Genomic DNA, 27,760 nt, shown 5'->3' on the forward strand with positions numbered 1-27,760 from the left:
TGTCTAAGTTTTGTATGGGAAATGTTACACGTCTTTGTTGTTGTAATTAAACGTTTATTTCATAATCTCAAATCAGCAAAAAGGCATTAATATAATCATTGAAGCAGGTCCCTAAATTACATTGGAGAATAGTATCTCACTACAACAAATGTCTAATTGACAGCATCCAGGCACGAACTAGGGATTACAAAAGTTCCCCCAAATTATAGAGCACTGCTGAAACTCAACACAGCTTGATTGTATCATGATTTATGGCTTAGGCGGAGGAGAACTGCTGGTGCTGCTGCTGCTGGTGCTGTCATTCCTCCCTCTAATAGGCCTGACAGGATATATAAAAATATAATCACGCAAGGTCATGAAATTTCAGGGTAAAATGAACAGTTCCACAGCGCATCAAAGTTGACGCAAAATTTACAAAATACAATTTGATAAATTACCTTCGAGGGCTCCGGCTACGGCTACGGCTCCGACTCCGTGATACCCTGCGAGGTCCCTGCAGCATATTCACAAGATATACAAGCATTAGCTGTGCTGACCTAAAACGAACCTGCAGCTTAGATTACATATAATATCAAGAGAAGAGATACAAACCCTGCGCGGACTAGGCGATGAAGAAGAATAAGACCTCCCACGTTTAGAAGGCGGCACTCGACCTCTGCACAGATGGCAAGAGAAAACACCATGATTAAGACAGAAAACAGCCCGTGGGCTGATTTAATTCCAATAAAAAGAGAGGGTATAAAAGTAATGAAGTAGTCATGAAGATAATGTAATCAACCAAAACTAATGCAATATTCAAATATCACCTTCTAGGGGAGGGTGATCGTGATGGCGAACGAGCTGGCCTTCTAATAGGAGAGCGAGAACGTCTGCGACCAACAGGAGACCTTCTTGGAGGACTTCGAAGACGCCTTGGTGAACTAAAACATAATCAATGACTATCAGGATAACTTATTATGATAATAGTAAACGACCCACTATGACGATAAGAGAAAATGTAATCCACGCACAAGGATGTTAAACTCAGTAGTCTGGGACAGTAAGCTATGCAGGTTCTAGGTTGTTAATTCATTAGGTCGGTGAACTCAGTAGTCTGAGACATTAACAGGATGCACCATTTTACAAGAGATGGGTATTTACCTAGATTATTGTTATACAAAAATATAGATGTGTGAATGAAGAATCAACTGCTGAGAAAGGACCTTCTGCCAATTGTAGGCAAGAGCATTAGAGAACTACTATATGATATGGCATTTTGTATGTAAATCATAATTACTCCAAATCTAATTAAATCAAGGTGTTTTATGTTAAAACATACAACTTGAAATATTCCATAAAATTATCTCAAACTAACTTCGCCAGCTATTACCCAGTGTTAGTCTAGATATTCTGTACAATATAAGTCACTATTTATGGTCCCAGGGAATGGTAGTAGTACATATTTTAAGCAATGATAGCAATTAGTATGGTTTGTGCATTCCTTCAAATGACCATTTGACTGAACTATCAAACCACGAAGGCCTATAATCAGTGGATTTCCAACATGATTTGTCAAATGGCTGTAATTCCGATTTTGAAGCCTAAAAATGAAGTTAGAAAGGAATCTTTCCAGTGTATGCAATTATTATTAACAATTTGCGTCCAGTTAAATATACGAGGCAAACAAAACAAGTTGAAAAAGTTCACCCAGTACAAAAACACCATTCGATAACAAAAATGTTAACACCAATAACAGTAGCGTTGGAACCATGGTAGAGCCAATACAAATGGAGTGCAAGGATAATCAAATTTGAAGCAGAGAATATACTCATAACACTAGAGAACAGTAGAAAAAGAAAGGGAAAAACAAGGGAGTAATAGAATTATGATAAGAACAGATGAGAATGCAGCCATTATCTAACATACCGTCGTCTAGGTGGAGGAGGGGATCGCCGACGAACAGGACTACCGCGTATTCTTCTAGGAGATGACCTGCCAAGATCAAATCATCAGAAGCTGCCCCGAGACCCCAACCCTTGCTTTCAGAAGAAAATAAGTGCAGGGATACATGGGAGGGTAGAGCTAAACCTTGGTGGTGACCGGAAGCGTCTCGGAGGAGAAGGCGAACGGCCTCTGGCAGGAGATAGTGGAGGCCTTCTCCTGATTGGAGGGGAATCACCTCGCCGGTAGGGGGAATCAGCTCTACGGCGAGGTGGGGGTGGAGAATCTTGCTCTCGTCTAGGAGATCCTCTTCGTGGTCCAGGAGATCTTCTTCGAAGAGGAGATGGTTGCTTTCGACGAGGAGAAGCTGATAATATAATGAAATTTTTCCAAATCTGCTTAAACAACTATATAAAACAAAAAAAATGTATGAAAACACTCAGCAGCATTTTGAGAATGAGATCTTACCATCTCTTGCACGTTTTCCTACATCTCTATCACCATCTGTAGCAGTATCTTCAGCTTTTGAGGCATCTCTCCTTGATGTGGTGGCGACAGCTTTGGGAGGAGAAGCAACCTTCTTTCTCTCAGGTAATGTAAACTTTGCCCGAACAACTTTACCATCTATTTGAGCCTGAAAATACATGGGCAGGTAGAAATTGATTGCATGATAAATGAAGCAGAGCAATAGAAAAACTAATAGAATCATACACCATCCATATATAACTGGGCCTTTTCAGCATCTGCCCTAATCTTGAACTCAACATATGCAAATCCTTTTGGAAGGTTAACCTGTGTATAGAAAATAACAAAGTCAAAACTGAAGCAAATACCCCTGATCTTAGAGTAATAAAACGAATTGGTGCATAAGACTTACAGCATAATCCATGGCAAGCCGTACATTCACCACTTCACCAAAATTACCTACAAAAAGGAATAGAGAAATTAACAAAATGGAAAACCTAGACTTAAGAATCAAATAACAAAACTATTTGATAATGTCAACATACTTTCAATTGATTGAAGTCATTAAACAGTAAACACTCCCAGTATAAGTAGCATATAATGAATCTAATCTATTAAATTATAACAAAATAAACATAGCAAGTGATCAAATGTTTCAATAAGTACTGTAAATATACCAAATATTTCTTTCAAGTGGTTTTCGTTAACATTCCTACTAAGCTGGTCCACATGCAGCACCAGAGATTCAGGAGCAGGCGAAGCTTTCCTGGAGACAGATAGTATATAAGAAAAGGAAAAGCACAACACATATCTTGAGATACTAGTACCAGAGACAATTTCCCAAAGTATGAAACTAAAAGAACAGCTGAACCAGAATTGGAATTAGACCAGCAGAGTTGCTGCAATGAAGAAAAACAGATAAAGTACATGGGTTACAGAATCGACCCTCTAATGTATAACTATCAGAATAAATCCGAATGAATGAAATCTTAGGCTTTTCTATTGAAGCAGCAAATCATAGACATTTGGATTCTCAATGTAAAAATATTGTCTTCCATAAGCCCGAAAAAACCACAAGATGCCACATCAGGCTATTGAATATTGAAATTATCTTAACCTTTTGGGGCACAAATTTTCCATAAATCGACCCTCTAATGTATAACTATCAGAATAAATCCGAATGAATGAAATCTTAGGCTTTTCTATTGAAGCAGCAAATCATAGACATTTGGATTCTCAATGTAAAAATATTGTCTTCCATAAGCCCGAAAAAACCACAAGATGCCACATCAGGCTATTGAATATTGAAATTATCTTAACCTTTTGGGGCACAAATTTTCCATAAGTAGATTTAGGTTGCTAGGCAAGGTCATTTCACGATCCGAATTACAATACATGAAAAATTGCAAGCAAAATTAACATCAATTCACAAAACCAAAAATGTGCAAAATAATTGACAAAAAATGGAATGGAAACAAGATTCCACATTTCAATTTAAGTTAAGGAAGAAGTTATCTCACCTTGGAGGTGGGGAAGATTTCTTGGTTTGTGGTGGAGGTGAGCGACCTCTCTTAACTCCTTCAGCAGGGCTAAGCAAAAGAATTGGAAATAAAATAGTATCATCGGGTGTAGTTCAGGAAACATGAAAACAAGTAAGACCACACATATGTTGCGCAACCAGACCCTAAATAGCTGTCTTATACCCTCGGTTAGCAAATTGATGTAAAATCACAGAAGAAGAACAATATATGGTCCGAGGGATGCAGCTCAATTGAGCAAAAGACGGTAGCAAAGGCACATTTTAACAAATTAATCAACCAGATACCAACTGAAAGGCGTTATAGAGCTGTCCCACCACATTTCTACTACAAATCAGAACGGTACTATGGGTTTGGAGTACCAAAATCTATATTGGAAGCTAGATCATAAGCCAATGTAATCACCCACTAAAGTAACACAAAATTTGTTACTATAAAATCTAAATCGACACTTAATTAAGATATCTTAGAAGAATTCCAGAATAAGCGGATGAAATTCACCTTTTCCGCGGCGGAGGGCTGTGGGAGCTGCCGCTACGAGAAGGAGAAGAGGAGGATATGGATTTAGAACGGGAGCGGGAACGCGACCTGGAAGTGGAGCGGGAGCCTGATCCGGAGTAAGAACGGGAACGAGAGCGGGAGGAAGAGCGAGAATCTGATCCCGACGGCGACGCCGGGCGGCCGCGGGCGGGTTTAGCCATCGGAGTAGAGCGATTCAAAGCCTATCCCCCGATAAACCCTAACTCACTTCAAGATGTAAATGAACGGACAGGATTTGTGCTTCTATTGTTCTAGCTCTACCCTCTTTCACGGGTTTGGATCCCCTGCCGTGCATTCAGCCACAGCAAGGGATGCTATTACATACATCCTATTAATATATATTACTAAAATATACATGTAACAGCACCCCTGCCGTGGCTGAATGCATAGCAGGGGATCCAAACCTCTTTTTCACTAGTCACTACTATTTTTACCACATCTTCATTTAAAAAGTTGTACAAATGAGATTATATTAAAATTTTAATTTTATTGATTATATGAACGTTCACTTTTCTTAAGTAAGGTTATTGGTTCCATCAATTTTAAAATTAATTTAAAATATCAACTCCTACGGCAGGTCAATCATCATATCTCATTAACGCACGTGGCATTATGCTTCTTGAAACAACTAAATCAACATGGTTTTTTGCTTGCTTTTTATCATGCTTGTCACGAATTTAAAAAGTGGTATCATAAACATTTCACGCATAGAACAAGTTTTACCAATTTTTCAGAAGAAAGCACTAAGTTTTAAGAGAGATGTTGTCAACAAATGATAAAGTCCCCATGGGAAAGCACAATAGAAGGACTTAATGTGTAGGTACTCTAGCACAGTTCAGCTAATACCGTACATTCAACCGAAGAATCAGGAAAGGAGACTCGACAAGGATATTTTTAAAAAATATGTTTCACAAACGAAAAGCTCTAACCTATTGTTCTATATGATGGTTTTATTGATTTTAAAAGGTTCGCTAATGGGCACGACAATAGTCACATAAAGACTGTTTTTGCTCTCGGCTTCGAAAATATACTTTTGTTGGTTATATAGATACACTTATCTTTTTCTTTCCAAATAAAATCTTTTTTTTTTTCTATTAATAGGTGTGATTCCTATACCCGGGTTTGCCATTTTGAAACGATGTCTCTTTTTAAAAATGACGTTAACACGAAGATACACAATTAATCAATTTGAAAACCGAACACACAAATAAAATTTTGAAAAACCGAACACACAATTTTGAAAACAAGCACAACTAAAACGACCCTTCCTTAAACTGCATAGAGGCAACAACTAACCATAATCGCACAGGGAAAAAGCCCTCACGGTTTTACTTAAAGATCACTCTCCAAAAGGCCTCGTACTAATAGAGTAGGAATTCACTTATATATTGCTCGTACATTTTCTAATTCTCTAACATGTGATAGTTTCAACCCCAACAACATACAAATTGCAAGGAACCGAATCATAGGATAGAATCTTATATGGTTGGTTACAAGAGAACACAAGAATGTGAAAAAAATCCGAAAACCTATATATATCCTGTGGAAATTAATTCCAAGATGAGAATTTAACAACAATGAAGATATGAATGAATAAAGTTTGAACATAATCTTATTCTATAATTATAGAAGAAAAGAGAAAAAAAAAGAGGTTTAATATAATTATACGTATAGAAGAGTGGAGATGGTCAGTAAACGTAGAGGTCGGCCAGCTCTTGGAGAGAATGAGAATCGGAAGCGATATTTGGATCCGCATTTTCAAGCATCCACAAGAGGTGATCGAACAGCACGACCTCGCACTTGACCACAGTAGCAGCCAGGCCCGGATCCCTCTCGATGAGCGCGGTGACCAGCGGGTGGCTCAAGTGCTCCGACCTGATCACGTACCTCCTCCGCGAGCTCCCCACGAAGATCTCCTCCCCACCGTCTTCCCTGGCGGATTTCGATCTCAAGCTCGTGTAGGAGGAGCTCCGGCTCAGCTGCCGCGAAAGGGTCTTGCATTTCCGGAGCAAGTGGTTGATTCTCTTCTTCATGTTTTGTCTAGATGGATGAGGTTATTGATTAATATATATAGGGTCGTGTTTCGATGATAACTAGCTTAATGTGATCATTCATCAATTCAGTATATAAAAAATGTCAACACAAAGATATAGTTGACATACTTCTGTCACAGTGTTGATATTTTTATACATTAAGCGAGTTATCAAAGTTATCTACTCTAGCAAATAAGAGTAGTATATAGCTCGATTGGTCATGTGGTGGCGGGTCGCTGTTCGTGGGAAGCGGGTACGGGTATTTGAGATCCACTCGCAACCGACCATATTTGCTGTGATTTCAACATGCCATCTTCTTTGTCAGGGAATAGATGGACTTATCTTGCTCACCAAACTTGTTAACTAACTTAATCATTCTTTTTACCACATCAAAAATTGAAGCTTTACCTTAGATCTTGCCTAGTTAAACACTTACATTTTACAGCTTGTATTTAAAGATTTTTTCGTCAAATCTGCTAAAATGATTCATGAATCGCAATGTGAATACAAAAGGACAAAGCTCTCATAACAAGAAGTGCATGCACTAAACTAAACAATTATACTTCAAGTGGCCGTTTAAGGGCTCCACTCTCCCACACGAGGGAGGACGAATAAATTAATATGTAGACCCTACAACACATGGGATAAAAAATTAAATATGGACATTAAAATATGATTTATCATTTTTTAGGATAAATTGTCAAATAAATTACGAAGAACAGTTTAATTATGGTTTGTCTTATACTTTTCAAACATCGAATAATAAATCACCAAGTTTCAGAATTTTGTAATTATCACATACGTCATTTTTTCAATAGACCCCGCGATGATGTGGCTGATTTCGCAATTATCCCATGATCGTTTCTAGGTAAACCACACAGTGTTGTTATTTGTCACAGCCGTTTTGTCCACATAGATTGGCACATTATCATGAGTTTCATCGGAAAAACCATATAGGAGATAATTGCAAAATTCTTAAACCATATATGTAGGAGATTTATCATTGTAGTACTATAATAGTGATTTTTGACAATTTGTCTCTTTTTTTTATGATTGCATTATCCGAAAGATTTGAAAGGAATAAAAGCTAGAGATGGTTTTAGCAGTTAAGTGACAAAAGTTTGAACGTGTGAAGTTTTTGAAGGGTAACCCTACCCACATGCCATATTCATTTTCAATTATACTATAGCAATTATCAGTGTTTATCAATTCAGGTTCCACCACTAATTGATTGCTTCTTTCGTGCTAAAACTTCATTGTAACGTTGTGCTCTAAAATTTAATTAAAACCCAAAATACAGTCAATTAGGATAAAGTATGGCATTTTGGATAACTAAAAGTCTAAAACCATCATCTTCAACGTACACCAAATCTCATTTCTAATTTAGAAAACTTCCTCCGATCATAATACAAATACAACCCATTTTTGCGTCTGTATACAAAACAATACCAAGTATGGGTGTCACTATAAATACTTCAAAAATTTTGTGAGACGTACACTAAAAAAAGTTTACAATTTGAGTTTGGTGTAAATATACGGAGTAAAATTACTTTTTAATGTAACATATACTAAAAAAAAAGAGTATGCATTTAGTGTAAAACTAACTATAAATGATTGGAGATGACTCTAGCGATTTTAGTTATTTATGAAGTCATTTAGTTGACTAGTTTTCTTCCGTAAATGTTAGTTTTCACTGTCTTTTTCTTATAATGTAAAAAATATGGAGAACTTATCATTTTATTCCATACGAAAAATAAACTTGTTTTTTACAAAGTTTGAATCTTGAATGATTAAATCTTATCTTCTACGTAACAAATCTTAATTAGGAGTATAAGTTTGGTGTGACAATCATCTAACACTGTGCTCTTGATTACTAATAATGATAAGAAGTGAGTTCCAGACTTCTAGTAGACGAAACTAATTCCAAATTTTCAATTAAATCGTAATATTATATATCCATGCCGTATAAGTTCTAAAAGTACACATGAATACATGATCATTGTACGTTGGCGTAATTGATCACATGCACAAACAAATTTCGAGTAGTAACCTATACTAAATGGAACTGTATAACTGTTTGCGTGTCTATTTATAGGCATCTATAACGGTTTATTGCACAATCAAGGGGAACAACTATTTATGAGAAAGTTACAAAATTCTCTTTGTTCTCATTGACGTAGAAAACTAATTCACCTAATCACAATCTGTTGGATATATAATTAAAAAAATTATATAATTTTAAGTGGCGGATACATTATAATGAAAAAGGTTGCACGGTTGCATCCAAAGTGAATCAGCATTGAAAAATTTTCACTTCAATGAAAACCCCAAATCATTTGTATCAGTATCTTTTTGACGCGGGATTCAGTTAAAACTCTGCTCTATAACCAGTACAATTTTTATAAGAATCCTGCATAGCATCTGTACCTTTACTTAAATCTAGGATGAAAGCCAAATGATCGACTAGAACGTTTTCACCTTTCCCAGCCACAGAGAGAAGGCACTTTCTCAACTCAGTTCCTCCTACTAGTTCCGCGATAATCATCACCTCTCGAGCTTCTCTTATCTGAGCGTCGCTCTTCATCCCTACGTTTATGATTATATTTATCATCTTCAGAATCATGTCTGTTCCTGTGACTCCCTCGTACATCTTCATTGCCATTTCTCCTTCTGATCTCATCTTCGTTTCTCCTGTCTCCATGGTCGACGTCATCTACACGCTTCTTTTCGTACTTAACTGTATCCCTAATGTGTGTGTGTCCGTGGCCAGCATCATCTCCATCCTTCTTTTCACGGTCCCCACTGCCATGCCTTCTTCTGCGTTCTCTCTCATCTCCGCCATTTCTGTCCGAATAGTCTTTTGCTCCTCTCCTGTGTGGACTTATTTGACGCCGTGCATAACCCTCATTTTCCCTGCTCTTACTTTTTTCATATCGACTCGGCCGATCATGCGTATCCCTTCTCCTTTCATCACGATGTCTGTTGTCATGCTTATCGTCACTCTGTTCATCTTTATAGTCTCTTCTCCTTTTATTATGCCTTGGCCCTCCATCATCTTCATCTTCATCAAAAACCATCTCATACCTAAAAAATGATGAAACGCAAGATTATAGAGCATGCGTCAGTGGGTATTTTGAAAGAAAAATTGCAGTAGGCAGTAGCACTCCATAAGACTACCTCGTGCTTCTGTCTCCTCCACGTTGAGTATTATCATCTTTCAGCATATATTTGGAAAGCGGTTGTCCGGCGGCAGTGGGACCTCCAGGGCAGTCCTTAGCAATGTGATCAAGAGAACCGCATTTGAAGCACCCAGCACCTGTAAAAGAAGTTAGCAAACATGAGAAAAGAGAAGCTTTAGACTAGAAATAGAAACATAGATACAAGCTTTAGACTCGAGCATTTTGTTGAACAATTACAAAACTGTACTATCAGGGAAATAGAAACCATCCCAGCAGAAATAGAAGGGGCCAGATAAATTACCTCCACCTATTCGACCTTTGCCTTTATATTGGAACCACAGCTTTGCAACACTTTGACTAAAGTCAACATGTATTCTCCGGTCATCAATAAGAGCATTGTCCATCTACAGTCAAGTAATAAGGCAAAAATCAGGATTTGTTTAGCAATCATCAATTGTTAAAATCATGTCTGCAAGATTGATAGAAAGCAAACTATCATTCAATTGAATACAGACATAAGCATGGGATGGTGGAAACAAACACATGTACATTAAGACGGATGGTGCAAAGAAATGCAGGAACTGAATTAAGTACATAAAGGATTTGATTCACTTGGGAACAGCCCTCGGCAGAGAATAAGATTACAGAGATGCAACAAGTACGGTCTTGTTAAGTGTAAAAGAGACCAAACCCAAACTTATTTGACAGAAAAACTGAAGTAAATGCTTGAAAACAAATATTCATATAACAAACCCACAGCTTATACGAATCAGCTCCAATGGTAGTACTAAATACTAATGAATATCTACCAGTAGAGAAAATTAAAAGCAACTATGAGCTATTGTTCCCAGTTTTTTTCTTTAAATATTGCGACAGTGCAGTTCTTTGAAATGGCTAAGCTGTCAAGATATGTTAACTGAGACACATACATGAAATATCACAGACTTCTGAAGAACTTTGGGTATATAACATAACAGAATATTAGAAGAGCTAATCATAGTATAATATATGATGTGACCACTCTTAAGAATCAATCTAGACTATGAAAACGTGGGATCAAATTAAAATAGCAGAACTAAGGTTCAATATCCTGGCAGAAAATCCAAATATCAGCTTCTAGAAGTCAACAAATATACCTTAAAATATGCTTCTTCACATGCATCTTTGTCTTCAAATTCTGCAGCCAGAGAAAATCACATATAAGTAGCGAAAGCAATGATAAACTGTTATTATCTACTCCTCTCATGCTACTTCACACTTTTTTTTGACATGTTATTTAAAGAATGAGTAATTAGTGTAATTAAAATTTTGCATTTTAAGTGTAATAAGGGGAAACTTAATTAACTCTAATATCTTAATTAAATACCCTAATTTTTACTTGAGATAGAAATAGTGCAAGTAGTTTGAGACAGTACGAAAAAGAAAAGTTGAGTAGCATGTGACAGAGGGAGTACTATGTAGTAGTGGGACGGAGGGGGTACTATCTAGTAGTAAAATCCAATAGTCATATATCAAAGCTAGCTTGTGATTATGGCGTAATATTTGAATCGGCACAAATTTGATGGGAGCAATATCGGCCAGACCAAGATTACTTTTTGTAGGAAATCAAGAAGCCTTAAGACAATTGTCAATAACATAATACCCATATTTAATAAACAAAACAAAAAAGGGAAATGAATCTGCATGATAGTTGATTAATCAAGATCCAGCTGTGAGTAGTTGAGGAATAATGCATTATAAGATCACAGTTTTGTTTCAATTGAATACTGATACAATAATCAAGGTGTGCCTTCATAGAAATAAGAAACTCACCTATAAATGCGTAGCACAGACTGTCCCCAGTTTTGTGATCTCGGATAACTTCAGCACTGTGAATGTCAATTAAGTTAAAAGAAACTCATGGAGTAAATAAATAAACTATGAAAAGAATATTTAACAGCCCAGCCATTACGGAACTCACGATGTTACAACTCCAAAGCGAGAAAATATCGTATGCAAGTCATCATCCTACAGATAGAAGAAAGCACATATCAGAAAACATTTGATTTGATGGTCAATCTAAAGAGATGGTTCAGAATCAACTTTAAAATAAAATAACCCCTTGAGTGTATAAAAGCATTAGGCTTCCAATTACCTCAGTCACTGGATTCAACTTGCACACAAACAATACATTTTCAGGAGGCTTCATCTCAGCTTGAGGAATGTCCCCTATCTATGACATAAACTAGACTGTGAGTTACACAGAAAGGGCCTGCTAGTATATGTAGGTATGTTACAGTACTCAGAAAAATTATAGATGAGGCATAACATACAGTCTCAAGTAATACTGCACTGGTATGCGCGGCCTTTTCACGCAAGACCTCCTGAAGCTCTTGGGGGTTAAGTTGTTCATCCATAGGGATCCAGTCATCTTCCAGTCTCACATCATCATCAACCTAAATTCAGTACAAATAACAAAGCCCTTCATTAAAATCAACTACACTAAATTCCATCAGCATTTTCGGCTGCAGCCTGAACATAAAGTCACAGATAATACAGTATACACAATAGACATATTTAGAAAAGTTACAACTGTAATTCTTAAATTTTATTTAACCAAGCAATATTGTATGCTTGAGCTGCTGAGCAAAGTAGAATTTAAAATTCATATAATAGAAGCGACAATCAAAGAGCAAGAATAAGAAGTTAACATCTCTTTATAACTTGAGCAGGAAAACAGCATGAAACTTTCATTCAACCAGACTAGTCAATAAACAAGCACCAGTAGTAGCCAGATCAAGGGTCTATTTATCAAGCACCTAAAATCTATCTTTATTCAGGCTAAGCTCTGCAGTGTGAAGTACATAATAGCAACCGTAAAGTTTAAATGTAAATTATCTTATGAATCTCTAATAAAATACAAAAGAAATGCAGTCCTAAAGAAAAGGGGTGATCGTCGATTACTCAGAATATGCCCTTATGCAGATCAGAACTACCGGCCACTACCAGATTTGCATAAATGTAACTGACTAAATGTCTACAAGTTGAAGAGTGATGTAAAAAAGGTCAAGTAATTAATTACTTCATCTTTTGGTTTTCCTTCAGGTGAAGCATCTGGGATCAGCTCAGCTAGTAGCGGAGGATCTTCGAAAGGATCGTCTATTATGTAAGTGTGTTTGATCCTGCATAGATGAGATAGTTAAAAGACAGAAGTATGAATAGGGGAAATCGCTCAAATTGAGTATAAATAAAAAGAAACCAGAAACATGTCGGCTGCAGCAAATAAGTCTGACCTGATGTTTTTATAGGGTCTGTTTTTTTCATCCACATAGGCTTCATTTATTCTAGTAAGTGTCTCCAGCCCTTCAGCAACCTCTCCAAACACCTTTTCATCACATTAACAATAGCAACAGTAAGAGTAAACTAAGTCAATAAATGCAGAAATCCTCAATAGATATAGAAAATTTCTTTATGAAAGAGTGGTTCAAGCATTCCAATAATTAATGTGTCTAATAGACACTGTCTATTATTGAAGCATCCAACAGTTGTCTAGTCCATGAGTGGAACTGGAAGAGGTGCCTAGGAGTATATTACAGCTTAAAGAAAGACAAGGAACAATCTTTCTTGTTACATTCTTTCACATATTTGTTTATGCTTATTTGCTTGGCTGTTCCTTCTGGAAAGATAGCCTGACTTTCACTGAAACTGTGTGATTAGAAGGAGAATAAAACATAATGATCTTCCTGGAAACTTTTCTACTGAAATAAGTCAGTAACCACAAAAGATAACTGTGGAAAATGGATACAAACTTATAACTAAAAACTTCAGTTCCATTCTCTCTCCCACCCAAATAAAAATTTCAAAAAAATATGGAGGTAAAATGTCCAGTCCTTAGGTTCAAATATATAGTCTTTAAATGAGAGGACTCACAGTATGTTTGCCATCCAGGTAATCAATGTCCTCCCGCAATGTGATATAGAACTAACAAGAAAAAAATGACACGTTAAGAGAAAACATTCTATGGCAAGGGGACCATGAAAAAGTAATGATGTCTTATAAACAATAATATATGCTGAGGAAATCACACCTGAGAAGCATTAAGATTCTCCCCAGCACTAGCCATGGCCAGAGTTCCGATCTTTGAATGTTTCACATCAAGGTGTATTTCATCGCCAAAAAAACGAGCCTGGTCACCGTATAAGAATCTGAAATCACATGTTAAGGAAGGATCATGCATGAGAAACGGATATCCCATTAAATTATCAATGTCCCATAAGTATATGATTGCAAGAAAACATATTTTTTAAAAGATTCAACCTAAAGTAATCTGATATTACCAATGCAAATATAGTGTTGGCTATCCATTAAAAAATGCAAACTGACTTTTGACATGATACAAAAATTACAGGACTTTAATGTTCACTTATTCAGCCAACAAAAGTACTTACTTATACAAAGAATCACCACCAGATCCAGTCCCTGTCGGATCACCTGTCTGTGCAGTAAAATCCTTTTGTATCGTGTGAAAGAGGCATCCATTGTAGTACTTCATTCTGCAACCGAAGAAACATAGTAAGATCAATAGGCATCCAATATACTATTATTCTCCAAATATTTATACCAACAGAGACACATTTAAGAAGTTTGGCTGAAAATAAAGAGTACAGTTTTAAATGTAAAAGCTACAACTTCCGGCACCAAAGTAATTCCAAAAACTATAGAAGCATAAAGGAAATATACATTTTGTACACGGGCCAACTGGCCAACCATCCCCAACATCAAGACCGCATTATGAGTAAGTCCACCCACCACATGTGACTTCTCAATGGTAAGAAAACTAGGATACTCAGTTGCATCAGTTTCAAGTGTAAAGTTCCTACTATCTGAAGGCACTACACATATATCTGAAAATATCTCCACAATGACAGTATGTGAATGCACAAAATACCAAAATAGAAACACAACCTAATTCCTCATCGTGTCTAATCAAGTTCCCATTACACTCAGCTATACAATGCAATAGCTTCAAATAAAATAATTCGGAGACAATTTGCAATAGTTTCAAACAAAATGATTCGAATCAGTTTAAGCACCAATCATTGGATTTCAAATCATTAGCACAAAATCTTGGAAATGTTCCAAATTGGTTCCTCAGGTGATAATGCGATCTCCATTCCAAAAGCTTTGAATAAGCAATGAAACATAAAAGTTGAACAAAAAATAGGCAGAAGAAAAATTACTTGCAGAGCTTGAGAAAATTCTTGCAGGTCAAAGGGCAACGATCAGTGAACAAATCCACCACAATCTCTCCCAAACTCGTAACTAGCATGACCGACATCTTTCATGCACTTGTCCAGTTAACGAATTTTTTTGGTAAAATAGAAGTCAGGGTTTTAGCTGCAAACTCCCAGAAAGAAAAAATGCAGAGGCCGTCAAAGTGAATAAAAGCAATGGAGTGGGAAACTAAATTCAGACAAAATTTCTAGTGTTTCTGAAAAAAGGAATTGAACTAGAAGTCTAGAAGGTGTGGAAGTTCAAAAACTGCCTCGCGATTGGTGATGTGTCGGGGAGTATGACGGAGTTGTGTGCCGGAGTTTGACAGAAAAAAGAGGATTTCGTAAATTGGGGGATTTGCAGAAGATGGTTGAAGCGGTAGGGAGAGATTGTAATAACAGTGATCAACTATGCTAATCTTTGCTACCACACTCAATCGAAGTTTTAAACAAATCTGGATGCGTAAGGCAGCAAGGGTGATTTGAATCAATTCGTCGGAAGGAACTGAGAAGAAGAAGATAGTGAAGAGAGGGTTGGTTCGATGGGTCGACAATGGACAGACAAAACACTCAGTTGGGCCTCTCTTAATTTATAAGATGAGCCGTAAATAAATTTGAAATACTGGGCTTCTCTTTATAAACATAAATTACTTTAATAAGTGCTTGTTTGGTAGTATAATTTAATATAAAATAATTAATTTAAAATTTTAAAGAGTATTTCCTCCGTTTTAAGGAAGATGATCTCTTTTTTGGACGGTATGAGATTTTATGCAGCTTTAATCTATTCCAGCGATCGGCCAACAATTGGCTAGCCGGTTAGTCCACGCCCTAGCTCTAAGGCGTTGGTTTTTCATCCGTCGGGCTAGCCTAACGCAATAGCGGACCAACCGAGTGCCCTAGCCGCATGCCGGTGGCTTGGCCTTCGGCTAGTCCGCTATTATGGATGCTCTAAAGAGAGAGGAAACTTGAAGAAGGGTACTAAAGTCAAGAGTGTTAAATTCAGCTAAAAAAATGCGTCAGATACACAAAATCGTACCCTTTTGCTGCGATATTGTATCGGAAAGAAATAGCTATTTTTAGAGCATTCGCCCTCCCTTCCATTCCACGTCCGAATTTTACTTAAGGGCCCATCTCCATGCAATAGAAGGGTCATTCCAAAGGGCTCATCTCACTTTCATTTCATTTGCACATCATCGCTATTTTATTTTAATTTTTTTTGCACTTTTATATTTAATATGTTATCAAATTAAATAAATTTATATGCAAAAATATTAATACGCAAAAAAGTTGGTAACGCGCCGACAACCTGTTAGGGCATCCACAGTGGGATGGACTATAGCCCGCCCTAAGCGACGCCCTATGCACCGCCACGTTAGCATTTTATCCTTCGCCACTTCCACCTGCAATGGGGCGGACTATAGCCCGCCCTAAGCATTTTACTTCTTTTTTTATTTATATAATTTATGCAAATATATCAAGCAAAATATATAAATAAAAACAACACAATTATTAAGGCAAATCCTACATTTACTTAATTAAAAAAAAAAGTTACAAAATAAGAAATTAAAAAAAAGTTACAAACTAAGAAATTAAAAAAAAAGGTGCACTACATATAAACTAAACCCCGGCTCGTCTAGAGTAGTCCCAACCTGCGGCTGAGGCCATCGATCATCCGCTGGATGCCTTCGATTTGAGCCGGGTTGGTCGCCTGCATCAGGGCGTTGTGCGCGTCCAACAACGTCCTGTAGTCGGAGGAGGCCACCAAATCGGTGTAGGCATGTGACGCAGCCGAAGTCGCGCTCGGGGTCGAGCTCGGGGCTGGGCTTGCGGCATGGTCAGGCGGCGGCGCGGCGGATGTGGTCGCCTTGCCCTTGGCCTTGGCAGTCTTGATGCCAGGGGGACGTCGGGATATTGGAGTGCCGGAACTCTCATCCTCGAACACCGGATTGTTGAGGTCCATTGGAGACGCGCCGCTCTCGCTGCTTGTATAATCAGCGAAGGTGCGCTTCGACGCCCTCTGTTAGGATTGGTATACTGAAAAGCATATTTCGAGCATGTTGCACGGATAGAATTGCTTGTATACAATAAATTCTACAATCCACTTTTAACCCAAGGCGAGAAGAAGTAATTTTATCGCATTGATGTTTGCTTGTGCATTTATAAGATGTTTTTCAAACATTTAAATGTATAAGAAGCAAATAAGTCTAATTCTTCTACATAGTAGACTGGTCGTGAACGACGTGGTTTGGCCCAAGTCCAACCTCCATGGATCCCTAATCTGGCCCATCATAACTCTATATAAAAGGAGATTAGAAAGAAGATTAATTAAATTTTTTTTGATAATTTTCGTTCTGCTCTCTGCAGTGAACGATTTTTTCAGTTCTCTCCAGATCTGAAATTCTATCTTCTTTCTAATTAAGCCCTTTTTGATTCTGACAAGCTTTGTCCACCCAAAGGTCATTATCTGAGTTCGGGATACAGATTAGAAGATTTGTGGTCGAGTACGAAGATCTTCATGTGGAGAAAGAGCAAGCAATCGTTGATTCTTTGGAGAATCAGATCGGTAACCCTAATCCGTAGAATATCATGAATTATGGTTTAATTCCTTAAAGCATGATTTATGTGCGTTCTTGTATGCAATTTTGATTGTTTAACATGTGGTTAATTGATCCCATAATCAGTCAAATAGATCTGTAGATCTGATTTATTTGTTTATGCATGACTTCCGCTGTGCAAGGGGCACCATTCGCCCTCTTCTTCGACGTCGTCGATTGTGGTAGTGCTTGAAATCGTCGTACAATGACGTGTACGATCTCACCGCTTTGTCGCGCACATCCGACAGACTCTTGCCGCTGGCCTGCTCCCTCTCGCACTTGTCGTACTCCCCCGCGAACCTGCTTCTTTATTTGATCTCAGTGCTTGCGTAGCTGCTCCCCATGGCGCTTGTAGACGTGGGGCGGCTTGGCCTCGTTGTATTTTTCGGCGACGCGCTCCCAATATGCCGTAACCTTCTGGTTGTTGGCGAACACCGGATCCTCTGACACATCAATCCAACATCTTGTCAAGACGAAGGATTCATCCGCGGCATAGTTCGTCCTTCCCGGGGCGAACTCTTCACACACAGTCGTTTGCTGCAACTTCTGGGCTCGTGCCTTGGGCCGCCTCTTCTTGGTGGCGAACCCCGACGCGTCGACGGCGGATCGGCCGCGAGGAGCAATGGCGACAGCGGCTAATGTGCGGTTCAGAGAAGGCTCCATGTCTGACAGCCCGTACGAGTCCGTGCTGGGCCTTGGTGTCGAATGGCCGGTAGTCATCGGGTTCTGTACCCGGCCATCGTGCATCACCGAACATCGGACTATTCGGACTTGGGTAATCTCCGGAATTCATTTTGTTTGAAGTGTAGAATATGTAGTGTGAATTTGAGAGTGAAAGAAGTGAAAAATGAGTGAAAAAGGTGAGAATATATATAGGTTTTGAAAATTAAATAAAATTAAGTTGAAAATAAAAAATGTGTCGCATCGTCCGCGATGCCACAGTGGCGGACGATGCGACGGACGATGAGCATCGTCCGCGCTTCGTCCGTGGATGATGGTTAAGTCATCGTCCGCGACGCCACAGTGCATCATCCGCCCATTGTGGATGCTCTTAACAATGCGCAAGAATAGCTCTCGCCACATTCTGAAACGCCGGCGGAAAACCGTCGGTCCCCACCGCGGTTCCTCAGCAAAGTAAACCGCGTACAGCCGGTCGTGGAAACCGACTGAAGGTGCCGGATTGGTCTGGGGACCGCCTGCTGGTTCGCTTCTTTACGGCGTTGTTCCGTCCTCGCAATCACACGTTGTATCGCGCGGTTTATTACTTCGTCGTCGGAATCGCTACCGAAAGACATTGATATTCTACTAGAGAGAGAAAAAGTATAGAGAAATGAGAGAAAATAAGATGTTGGTGTGGGAAATGTTAAGATTGGGATGGGGTATTTATAGTAGATAGAAATAGAATAAAAAAAAAGATAGGGCTGATGATCGGTCACCCATCGGGGATTGGGCCGATGATCGGCCATTGTGGAACAGCCAAGGCCGATTTATCGGCCATATGGGGTGGGCGTTGATCGACCCATTTTTTGCAATGGAGGACCGATGATGGTCGATCGGAAGGCCTCTCGATTGGGTCGAGTAATTAAGAGGTTCAATTGTGAATGCTCTTATGCAAGTTTCGATTGGGCCGAGTAATTAACATTGGGTTCAGCATGGGTTTTAATGCAAAATTGTTAAAGTAAGAGAGATGTTTTTTTTTAATTGGGTTGTCCTATAGAAGACAACCCTCCAAGAATAAGTGTATGCCGCTTAATTAGCAACGAGCACACGATATTCTTGACAAACACGGATTTTGCATGTTTTTAAGGACTAGATTTGACTCGTTCTAAATGTCAATCATGCAAATTATGTTCTTAAATTGCATATGTTATACATTTGGTATTTTTGATGTGTTTGTTGATAAATGATAGAAAAAGATAGAAAAAAAGTGCAAAAATGGCCAAGGTGCAGCAGCCTCTGTTCGAGCCCATCTTCCAATGAGTTTGAAGCCCAATCAGTTGTTAATATATACCATTCTCTTCGTCTTCGAAAGAGCTTCGCGTGGATATCTCACACGTCTCAATCGGAGTTCTGTGGAGAAAGTTATGACTATTCTACGAACGTTGCGCAGTGCAGTCAAAGCTGACGGGAATTTAGGCGGAAATTCACAGAAGAAAATAAATTATTATATTGTGAAGCCAAATCTCTCCTATTTTTGAAGGCCACGAAAATTATCAAAAATAAACCTTTTTCCATCCTATAAATATCTCTAACCTAATTCATAATCATCATCTCAGAGACTCAAATCCTTCCCCCTTCTACACATTCATCCATTCCATATTCCACACATATTCCTCCATCTTCCATTGGCGCGGAGCTCTGCTATTCAAGGAAAGAGAAGACTAAAGATTGAAGATTCAACCTTGGGTTTTATCAATTTCTTTCATGTCTTGTACTTTAATTGGTGTATTTACTTGTCTATGAGTAGACATATTTTGTGGATTTTTTGGTGAAGATATTCAATTGATTTTCCGTGTTAGCTCTTGCAGTTATTTGATTTATCTTTGTGCCTTTTATATTCAATTGATTAGCTACCTTTTGAATACATGTTAGAGTTGATTAGAGTACTCGGGAGACGAAATAGTTGACTTGGAAAAGGGATAATTCACACTTTAATGCAATAGAACTCGGGAGAGTTGAGGTTTCACGTGAGGTCATTGGTCTTAACGATCTTTTTGGAGTTAGGTCTAAGAATTAGAAGGGGACTTCAATTATTACACCTAATCTACAGATTTCTCACCTTGGGAGGGGGTTTAATCTAGTTAAGTGACCGACTTAATAACTCTAGAGATCGTAATTCAAGGAAGTCATTTGTGTTTTGAATCCTTGAATTATTACTTTCTTACGCCTGCCCTGTATCATTGTTTTTATGCTTTTTGTTATTTGTTTATTTATTTTCTGTCTATTTTAATTAATCCAAAACCAAAAACTCCGTGTCTCTAGATAGTATGTGATGCTTAGTATATGGTAGTCAGTTGCAATCTTATTCTCTGTTTCGATATCTCGGTACTGACCTTTAGCTATACTAGATCTACCATGTATACTTGCACGTATTTTTAGTGCTAATAAATAGTGCATCAATTCTTTAGTAATAGGCGAAAGAATAGTTCGCTATGTGCTCGACGCACGACTGTGTTAAAAAGTAAGAGAGAGGTAAAGGGAAAAAAGTTTCCAAAATTAAAAAAATGCATATTCTTGTGGGACGAACTAAAAAAGAAAGATTACATATGTGACGCCCTGGAATTTCGTTCCTTTCCTTCGGGATAAATCGGATTTAGTAGCTTAATTAATTTCGTTTAGAAGAGGTGTAATCGTACATTCCTCGTTGTATTGTCGACTTTGGGATAATCTAAGTATTTTCGTTGGAAGAAATAAAGTGCAAGGAAATTCACATTCAAGGATAAAAGTAAAGGCTATACTTTTATTAGATAAATACTTGGAGGAATTTAAATACAATTAGTACATGCTTACATTAGATGGCTTCCTACAAATAAATATTCTAGTCTACTCCTAAAAGAGGCCACACTTAGACAAAGAAATTCAAAGCTACTTTTTTAGGATTTTCAAGTCTACAATTGGGATTTTAGCTACTTTGGAAAAGTAGATAATAGAGATGACATGAGAAAGATCTTCCTCCATCCTTCTCGATTCCACCTCCACAAAGCTCCAAGTGTTGACCACTCATGTACCTACAAGTAGCACCAAAAGGGGTTAGAATCTAGCAACAAAAAGAGCAAGAGTTGAGACTTTCACCAATGTAGTAAAGTGAGGTGTGCAAAGCAACATTTTGCTGCCATAGACCAAGATATTCTAACTTTCCCAAAGAGGGAATGGAGACATTTGGTATGTGAAGGAGAGCTCCTTTAGAAGAGCCAAAAGAATGAAAAATAGGATCCATGAGATCAGCCATAGAGGGCAGCCCATAACTTGCACCAAAGAGGTATGAAAGACATAAACATCAAGCTCAAAAGAGGAAGAGCTGACAGCCCCAAAGTAGGAGCCTTTGCCTTCAAGTTTCAAGCACAAACATCCAAAGATAGAGCACTATATAAGCAGCCCCATCTCCTTTCTCCTTCCCTCATTTTTCGACACCACAAATTCACTCAAAATCAAGGAGTGCAACAAAGAGGGAATGAGGAGCAAGGAGGAGATTATGAGGTAGGACATCGGTCCCCATCCGAGAGGATTCATCAAACTTAGGTAACACCACAACCAAAACCTTGCATCATGATAGCAAGAACATAGAGAACATAGAAATAGGGCCAACAATCAGTTAGCATAGCTACTGTCGAGAAAGAAGTGACAAGTAGAATATGCCCACAAATAGTTGTTCAAGCATAACAATGTTTAAGCTTCAAAGTAGAGACAACAAAGATCAATTCCAGTAGGCTCTCTAAAATTTAGATCACGGGATTTAAATACACCAGCAAGAATCATACGAAATACCAACAATCACCAATCTGCCATAACTCAAAGAAATTGAGTAAAGGGGGAAGGGAAGGGTGACTTAGCTTTAAGTTTTCCGGCGACGAGTGTTGACGACGGAGATGGCAACGCTGCGTGCCGACGAAACGGCAGAGCGCGCACCGGCGCTGGACGGAGGGAGACGGCGTGAATCGCCGGTGAGAGGCGCAACTGGAGCAGCAGCGTACCGGCGACGCGCGATTTCCGCCGGAGGAGGAGAAGAAGAGGCGCCGCCTCTGATGCCAACTTAGGGACTTTAAATGTTGATTTGGAGATTTGTTTTGGAGTTAAGAGATGAAAGGAGAAAAAGGTTTTAGGGGAAGAAGGAGAGAGCTCGGCGTAGAGCAGCGGCGAACGGCGAGGTGGAGCCGTCGCGACGGAGGCGATGCCTCCTCTCCACCACTGATTCGCCGGGAATGAAGAACGCTCGCCGGAGATGGTGATTCGCCGGAGAGGTCGCGAGGAAGAAGGGTGTAAGCGCTGCTGTTTTGCTAATCTGTGAATTAGGGATTTTTGAGAAGGAAAGTGAATTAGGAGTGAAGAAGTGCCGATGGATTGAGGTGAAGGAGAAAGAATTTGAGCTGCCTCTTTTTATTTTAGTATGGGCCATTTAATTGGCTAAGTGGGGTGCTTGAGTTGATTTAATTAAGGAGTGGGTCGAGAGTAGCCTTGTAATGGCTTTTAGTTAATTATCTATTGGGGCCATATTAAATGGTTGAATCAAATGATTTAAGCAAGATTTGGGCCTTAGTATTTTAAGGATGTAATTAGGCCAGAATTATTTTAGTTGGGCCGAGTAAATTATTTTAACATCACCCCCATCACATGTTCCACCGCCTTCACCACCCCCACCACCACCCTAGCCACAGGACCGTAGGGTCGAAGAGATGTTTCTGAGGTAGAACCCACCAATGTTCAATGGGTTAGGAGACCCAACTGCTGCTGAAACTTGGATGCGCGCACTGGAGCGCATATTCAACTTTCTGCACTGCACATACCAAGAGTGTCTATCTTGCTTGACCTTTCAACTGATTGTAGGTGGGAAGCAAGGAAGAAGACCATGACACCGGAGCAGTTCAGGGATATGACTTGGGAGGAGTTTAAAACTGAGATCTATGGCAAGTATATTCCTAAGAGCTACCAGAAGAAGAAGGAGGTAGAATTTTACCATTTGACACAAGGACGGATGTCAGTGACTGATTATGATCGTATGTTATGTGAGATGGCTCGATACGCACCGGATCAAGTGGACACCGACCAAAAGATGGCCGAGAAATTCTCACAGGCTCAAGCTTATGCAATGAGGCAGAAGCAGCCAGAGGTGAACCAGGGAAACTTGGCAGGCATGGGTAAGCTCTTCGATACCCCTGTTATGCTTCTGTTTGATACTGGTGCTTCGCATTCGTTTATTTCTGCAAACTGTGTGACTACTTTGAAACTCGCTACTAAGGAGTCAGAACATAGAATGGAAGTAGTTTCCCCAGTAGGAGGTCGTATAGAGATTTCTCGTACTTGCTCGAACCTAGAAATCACTCTGGGCGAACTTAAGATCGAAAAATAGACAAGTTTTGCCATTTTGGTCCGTCCACAAAAATTACACTAAATTCAAAAAGGAAAGTTTTCAACCACCACTCATTGCACTACCTTTTCCCTCCCTCTCTCTTACTTTTCTTATCACTCTCTTACTTTACCAATTATACATTAAAACCCGTGCCATTCACAATCTTGTTTATTTTTCGTGCATGGAGGGAGTATGGGCTTTACCATATGCAAAACTAATTCCTAGTGTTGAACCGTCAAACCAACAAGGAGTTCATAATTAGATAACACGAGTTCATTTTTAGATCTTTTCTCCTTATAAAACAAACTTAAAAGAACTTCGTATTGCCTAACAATGTTCTAAAACGAACTAAAAATGAAGGGTTCGACGATTCAGTGCTAGAAATTAATTTGACATTTATCATAATTCTAGATCTATATAATAAAAATCAAATAATAAATCAAAATATACTCGATACAATTGTCCTACAAATTCAATTTTATAGTGTTTTCTTTATATTTTTATTGTTATTTTATTATTGTAAGTAAATACGAATAATTGTAAAAATTTAACTAAATTGAAAAATAGAAGAAGATGAAGAAAAACTTACCTACTAAAGCCCCAATAAGGAAATAGGAGTAACTTTTTTGTAGATTATAGTTTAAAACGATGCTGCCATGAAATAAATATTACAAAGTCATTTAGCAAATACTTTCCCCGTCCCACATTTGGAGTCACTTATTGTTATGGCTCGGATTTTAAAAAAGAGTTGAAGTGTATAATAGATGAAGTGAGATGGTGGAGTGTGTAATAAATGAAGTGAGATGGTAGAGTGTGTAATAAATGAAGTGAGATGGTGAAGTTGGTTGAAGGTGGGTCCCTTTTGACTTTTGATTTTTGTTTTGATTTATTTTAGTGTGGATAATGACATTTTTATGTAATTTTGATGAAGAATGAGATAAAATTGTATGACCATATATGGAAAATTTTAAAAGTGACTCTTAAACTAGGACGGACTTATATGCCAAAAAATAACTCTTAATCTGGGACGGAGGGAAAACCTATTTATTTATTTAATACTAGTAGTATCACTTATGTCAGATGACGATTAGACTTGATTAAGTAATCGTAGCACTTTTATTTGACGCAATAAGTGAGACTGTCAGATTTTTCAAAGCTCAACTTTTAGATATAGCGTTTTTATATTATTATTATAGTAGTATAAAGTAGTACTACTCCTGAAATAAGATTATATTTCACTGATTCTTTTTAACTTTCCATTATATTGATGATGGATGGCTGGAGTGAAAACTATTATTGCAAAAGCTGACAAGAACAGTGCGTGTGAGTTGTTCAAGCGGTTAAGAGATTAAGATCATCCCAAGGTAGCCTGAGTTAAAAGCTGTGCTCGTGCCGTCGGCATGACATGGGAGCTAATGATATTATGGGGCTGATGCTGAAACAAAACTTGGAGAGAAGCCTTTGGAGCAAGAGCCTATGCTTGCAGCTAGGGTGACCATTGAAGATGGCATTTGCCTCCATCTTGATATTGATGATATTGACAGGCTTTTGCAGTTTAATCATTTACCAGATGGTGTGGCTCAGCTGAAACAAAGAAAACAAATTTTGCTTGAAGAATTAGCATCATCCTTTCATCTGATTGACCCTCTAGGGAATAATGGCAATGCTGTGGATTTATCATCCATGGATGACCTTGTTTTCTTGAGATTAGCTTCTCTTCCGAAGGGTAGGAAGCTTCTTTTGAGGTACCTTCAACTTCTTTCTCCTGGCGAACTTTCTCAAGTTGTCTGTATGGCCATCTTCCGAAATTTGAGGTTCTTTTATTGGAAATCTTTCTCCTGATCCTGGTGTATCCACGGTAACTGCAAACCTTGCAAAGACTATATATCCTCCTGTATCCATCGAATGGAGCTCAAGGCACTAGCAGCCTGCCTAGCATCAGTGGTCTGTTCAACTGAGCACCCTCCTTTGTGTCCAGTTGGGAGTTCTGCTGGAGATGGAGCTTCTGTTGTTGTTAAATCTGTTCTTGATTGATCCCCATGCTGCTGATAGTTGCAGCATTTCTAACAGGTCTGGCAGGCCTCTTTTGATGCGTTCTTCAGCCTTCTTACGAAGTACTGTTTTAATAAATATGACTCTATTGTGCAATCCTTCCTCAGCCAGGGCTCATCAGACACAGTTGCCATAGAGTCTGATGTAGCAAAAGCAATTAGTAGAGAAATGTCTGTTGAACTCTTACGTGCAAGCTTTCCTCACACAAGTGACCAGCAAAGAAAACTGCTGCTGGAATTTGTGAAGCGGTCTATGCCTGTAACTGGTCTTAGTGGTCAGAGTGGAGGGAGTGGGAGCTCATGATCACCTGCATGCCTTTTGGCACATATCTTATCATATGACCCTTAGGCATCACAAACCACTTAATGCACCCTGAAACCAAATTATATTGGCATATTTGATTTTGTAATCGGCTAAGGTTGGCAAGTCACCTCCATCAGATGCCCCAAGTTGGTTTGTTTGCAAATCTCTCATTGTAGCATGGGCTCTCCGTGGACTGTATTTTGTCATTTTTTTTTCTCTTACTCGAGAGCTTACATTTGTTGCTCTGTTGTGCAAATCGTGAATGGCTTTTAGAGTTAGAATTGTAAAGTTGAAAAGAAATATGTTGTTCCTTAATTACTCCTGAGCTCTTACATTTTAAATAGGGGAGGGTTTGTATTTGGTGTACTCACCTTTGTTAAGTGAGCTTGCTCTTCTGGTTCTCGTTGAATATGAACACGCTAATAATTTTTCATACACTTTTCGATATATGGTACCTTGACATCCAAACATCAACCTCTTTTATACTTTTGAATTTTGCAGCTTTGTTTGTTGTTTCGCCATATTGGGGAAAGCATGGTTTAAAGATTGTCATTGAATTTTTGGTTGTTATGAGCTTGTGTTTCATAGTGACTAAGTATGTTTTCTAATTTTAGTGATTTGTAATAACAAGAATTTTTGATGATATAACACTATCTGTATTTGATTGAGTGGCTTGGAGAAATTGTTAAATGTTTGTTAGAGTTTCTGTAGGCATCAATATTTATTTAAGAATACATGTAAATTATAGGATACATATACCAATCAATCAAACAATGTATGAATAAATGAATAATGAGAGTGATCAGAAACAACAATCAAGGCACCAGCAACAACAGAGTCCGGCCAAACTGTGAAAACAACAAGCACCAAATGTCAGTGTATCAATCGGTCAATCCTCGATTTGTACATTATATTACTAGTTAAATGGGAACGGTTATTACCATCCTTTGAAGAAGCCGCCGCCTCTGCTTGTGGTCTGGATGGTGGCATGATCTTGGTGGTTGTCGTCCCTAGTCGGATATCCCATTGGTGGAGGCGCCATCACGTATGCTGGCGGAGGAGGGTATGAAGTTGGTGGCTCCGGATATGCAGCTGTGGAGTGCCAATCCATGTTATGAAAATAGATAAAGAGGAGATGATATTAATTGTGACATTACATACCAGGTTGTTGATGTTGATCGTATTGGCTCATGGCTCGTCAAAGCTCCTTCCACGCTTCTTGTGTGTTTTGAATTTTGATAAGAGAGACAAAGTTGTAAATAAGAATGCTATGGAGAGGGGAAGGATGGATATATATTTATATGTTTATGTATGAATGTATGAGGATTATTGGATTGTGGAAGGCGTCACAACTAATTAATAAACACGCACAAGAAAATTCAGTTTGTGAATACTCAGCAAAGCGCGTCCATCTAGAATGGTTCATCTCTCCCTTTTCTATTAAGTCTTCATTGCTGTGCTGTACATAAACACACATCCACATTAATTAATTAATTTTAAACATTCAAGTGTTTGAATACAACTACTAGTTTTAGTATTTGAATCGTGTCAATTTTCTTAATCTGGGTGCATAAATCTTTTCTAAAAGTGTTGCAACTTTATTGGAAGTTGGAAAGGGATTTGATTTTATTCATATATTAGATTTTTAGTACTTACTGTATTAGGTAGATATCCTTTTTATTCATAGATTATATTTTATCTTTATAGGATTTCTCTATGAATTTTTTCTCGACTCGTAATAGTAGTTGGACCGTATAGGATTATAAAAGTATAAATTGATGTTTCTGCCTAATTAATTATTCATTGAGAAATACTAGTAT

At 38.4% G+C, this 27,760-nt stretch overlaps 4 protein-coding genes across 4 annotated transcripts; all 4 read right to left on the reverse strand.

Annotated features, from left to right (window-relative positions):
- Window positions 1-70: 70 nt before the first annotated feature.
- On the reverse strand, window positions 71-4,744 carry LOC125191258 (serine/arginine-rich splicing factor SR45-like). Its single transcript, XM_048088773.1, has 12 exons — window positions 4,425-4,744; window positions 3,906-3,974; window positions 3,063-3,151; window positions 2,798-2,844; window positions 2,632-2,712; window positions 2,389-2,554; window positions 2,068-2,287; window positions 1,906-1,971; window positions 807-920; window positions 592-655; window positions 438-493; window positions 71-319 (listed from the first exon to the last, which is right to left on the reverse strand). The coding sequence occupies exons 1-12, from the start codon at window positions 4,622-4,624 to the stop codon at window positions 250-252; spliced, it is 1,242 nt and encodes a 413-aa protein (XP_047944730.1). The 5' UTR covers window positions 4,625-4,744; the 3' UTR covers window positions 71-249.
- Window positions 4,745-5,974: 1,230 nt separating this feature from the next.
- On the reverse strand, window positions 5,975-6,653 carry LOC125186017 (auxin-responsive protein SAUR78). The gene has a single exon (XM_048082316.1). The coding sequence runs from the start codon at window positions 6,494-6,496 to the stop codon at window positions 6,152-6,154; it is 345 nt and encodes a 114-aa protein (XP_047938273.1). The 5' UTR covers window positions 6,497-6,653; the 3' UTR covers window positions 5,975-6,151.
- A 2,132-nt stretch (window positions 6,654-8,785) lies between these two features.
- On the reverse strand, window positions 8,786-15,493 carry LOC125190158 (peptidyl-prolyl cis-trans isomerase CYP59). The gene is made up of 14 exons (XM_048087368.1): window positions 14,895-15,493; window positions 14,103-14,207; window positions 13,742-13,859; window positions 13,585-13,635; window positions 12,948-13,039; window positions 12,737-12,836; window positions 11,988-12,110; window positions 11,810-11,887; window positions 11,636-11,682; window positions 11,488-11,543; window positions 10,812-10,852; window positions 9,977-10,079; window positions 9,674-9,812; window positions 8,786-9,580 (listed from the first exon to the last, which is right to left on the reverse strand). The coding sequence occupies exons 1-14, from the start codon at window positions 14,990-14,992 to the stop codon at window positions 9,010-9,012; spliced, it is 1,722 nt and encodes a 573-aa protein (XP_047943325.1). The 5' UTR covers window positions 14,993-15,493; the 3' UTR covers window positions 8,786-9,009.
- Window positions 15,494-26,660: 11,167 nt separating this feature from the next.
- LOC125186344 (protein CYSTEINE-RICH TRANSMEMBRANE MODULE 3-like) lies at window positions 26,661-27,242 on the reverse strand. Its single transcript, XM_048082694.1, has 3 exons — window positions 27,102-27,242; window positions 26,882-27,032; window positions 26,661-26,788 (listed from the first exon to the last, which is right to left on the reverse strand). Exons 1-3 carry the CDS (start codon window positions 27,130-27,132, stop codon window positions 26,743-26,745), a joined length of 228 nt encoding a protein of 75 aa, XP_047938651.1. The 5' UTR covers window positions 27,133-27,242; the 3' UTR covers window positions 26,661-26,742.
- Between the last annotated feature and the right edge of the window lie 518 nt (window positions 27,243-27,760).

The sequence above is a fragment of the Salvia hispanica genome, chromosome 5, assembly GCF_023119035.1.
Source record: "Salvia hispanica cultivar TCC Black 2014 chromosome 5, UniMelb_Shisp_WGS_1.0, whole genome shotgun sequence".
NCBI classification, from domain to species: Eukaryota; Viridiplantae; Streptophyta; class Magnoliopsida; order Lamiales; family Lamiaceae; genus Salvia; species Salvia hispanica.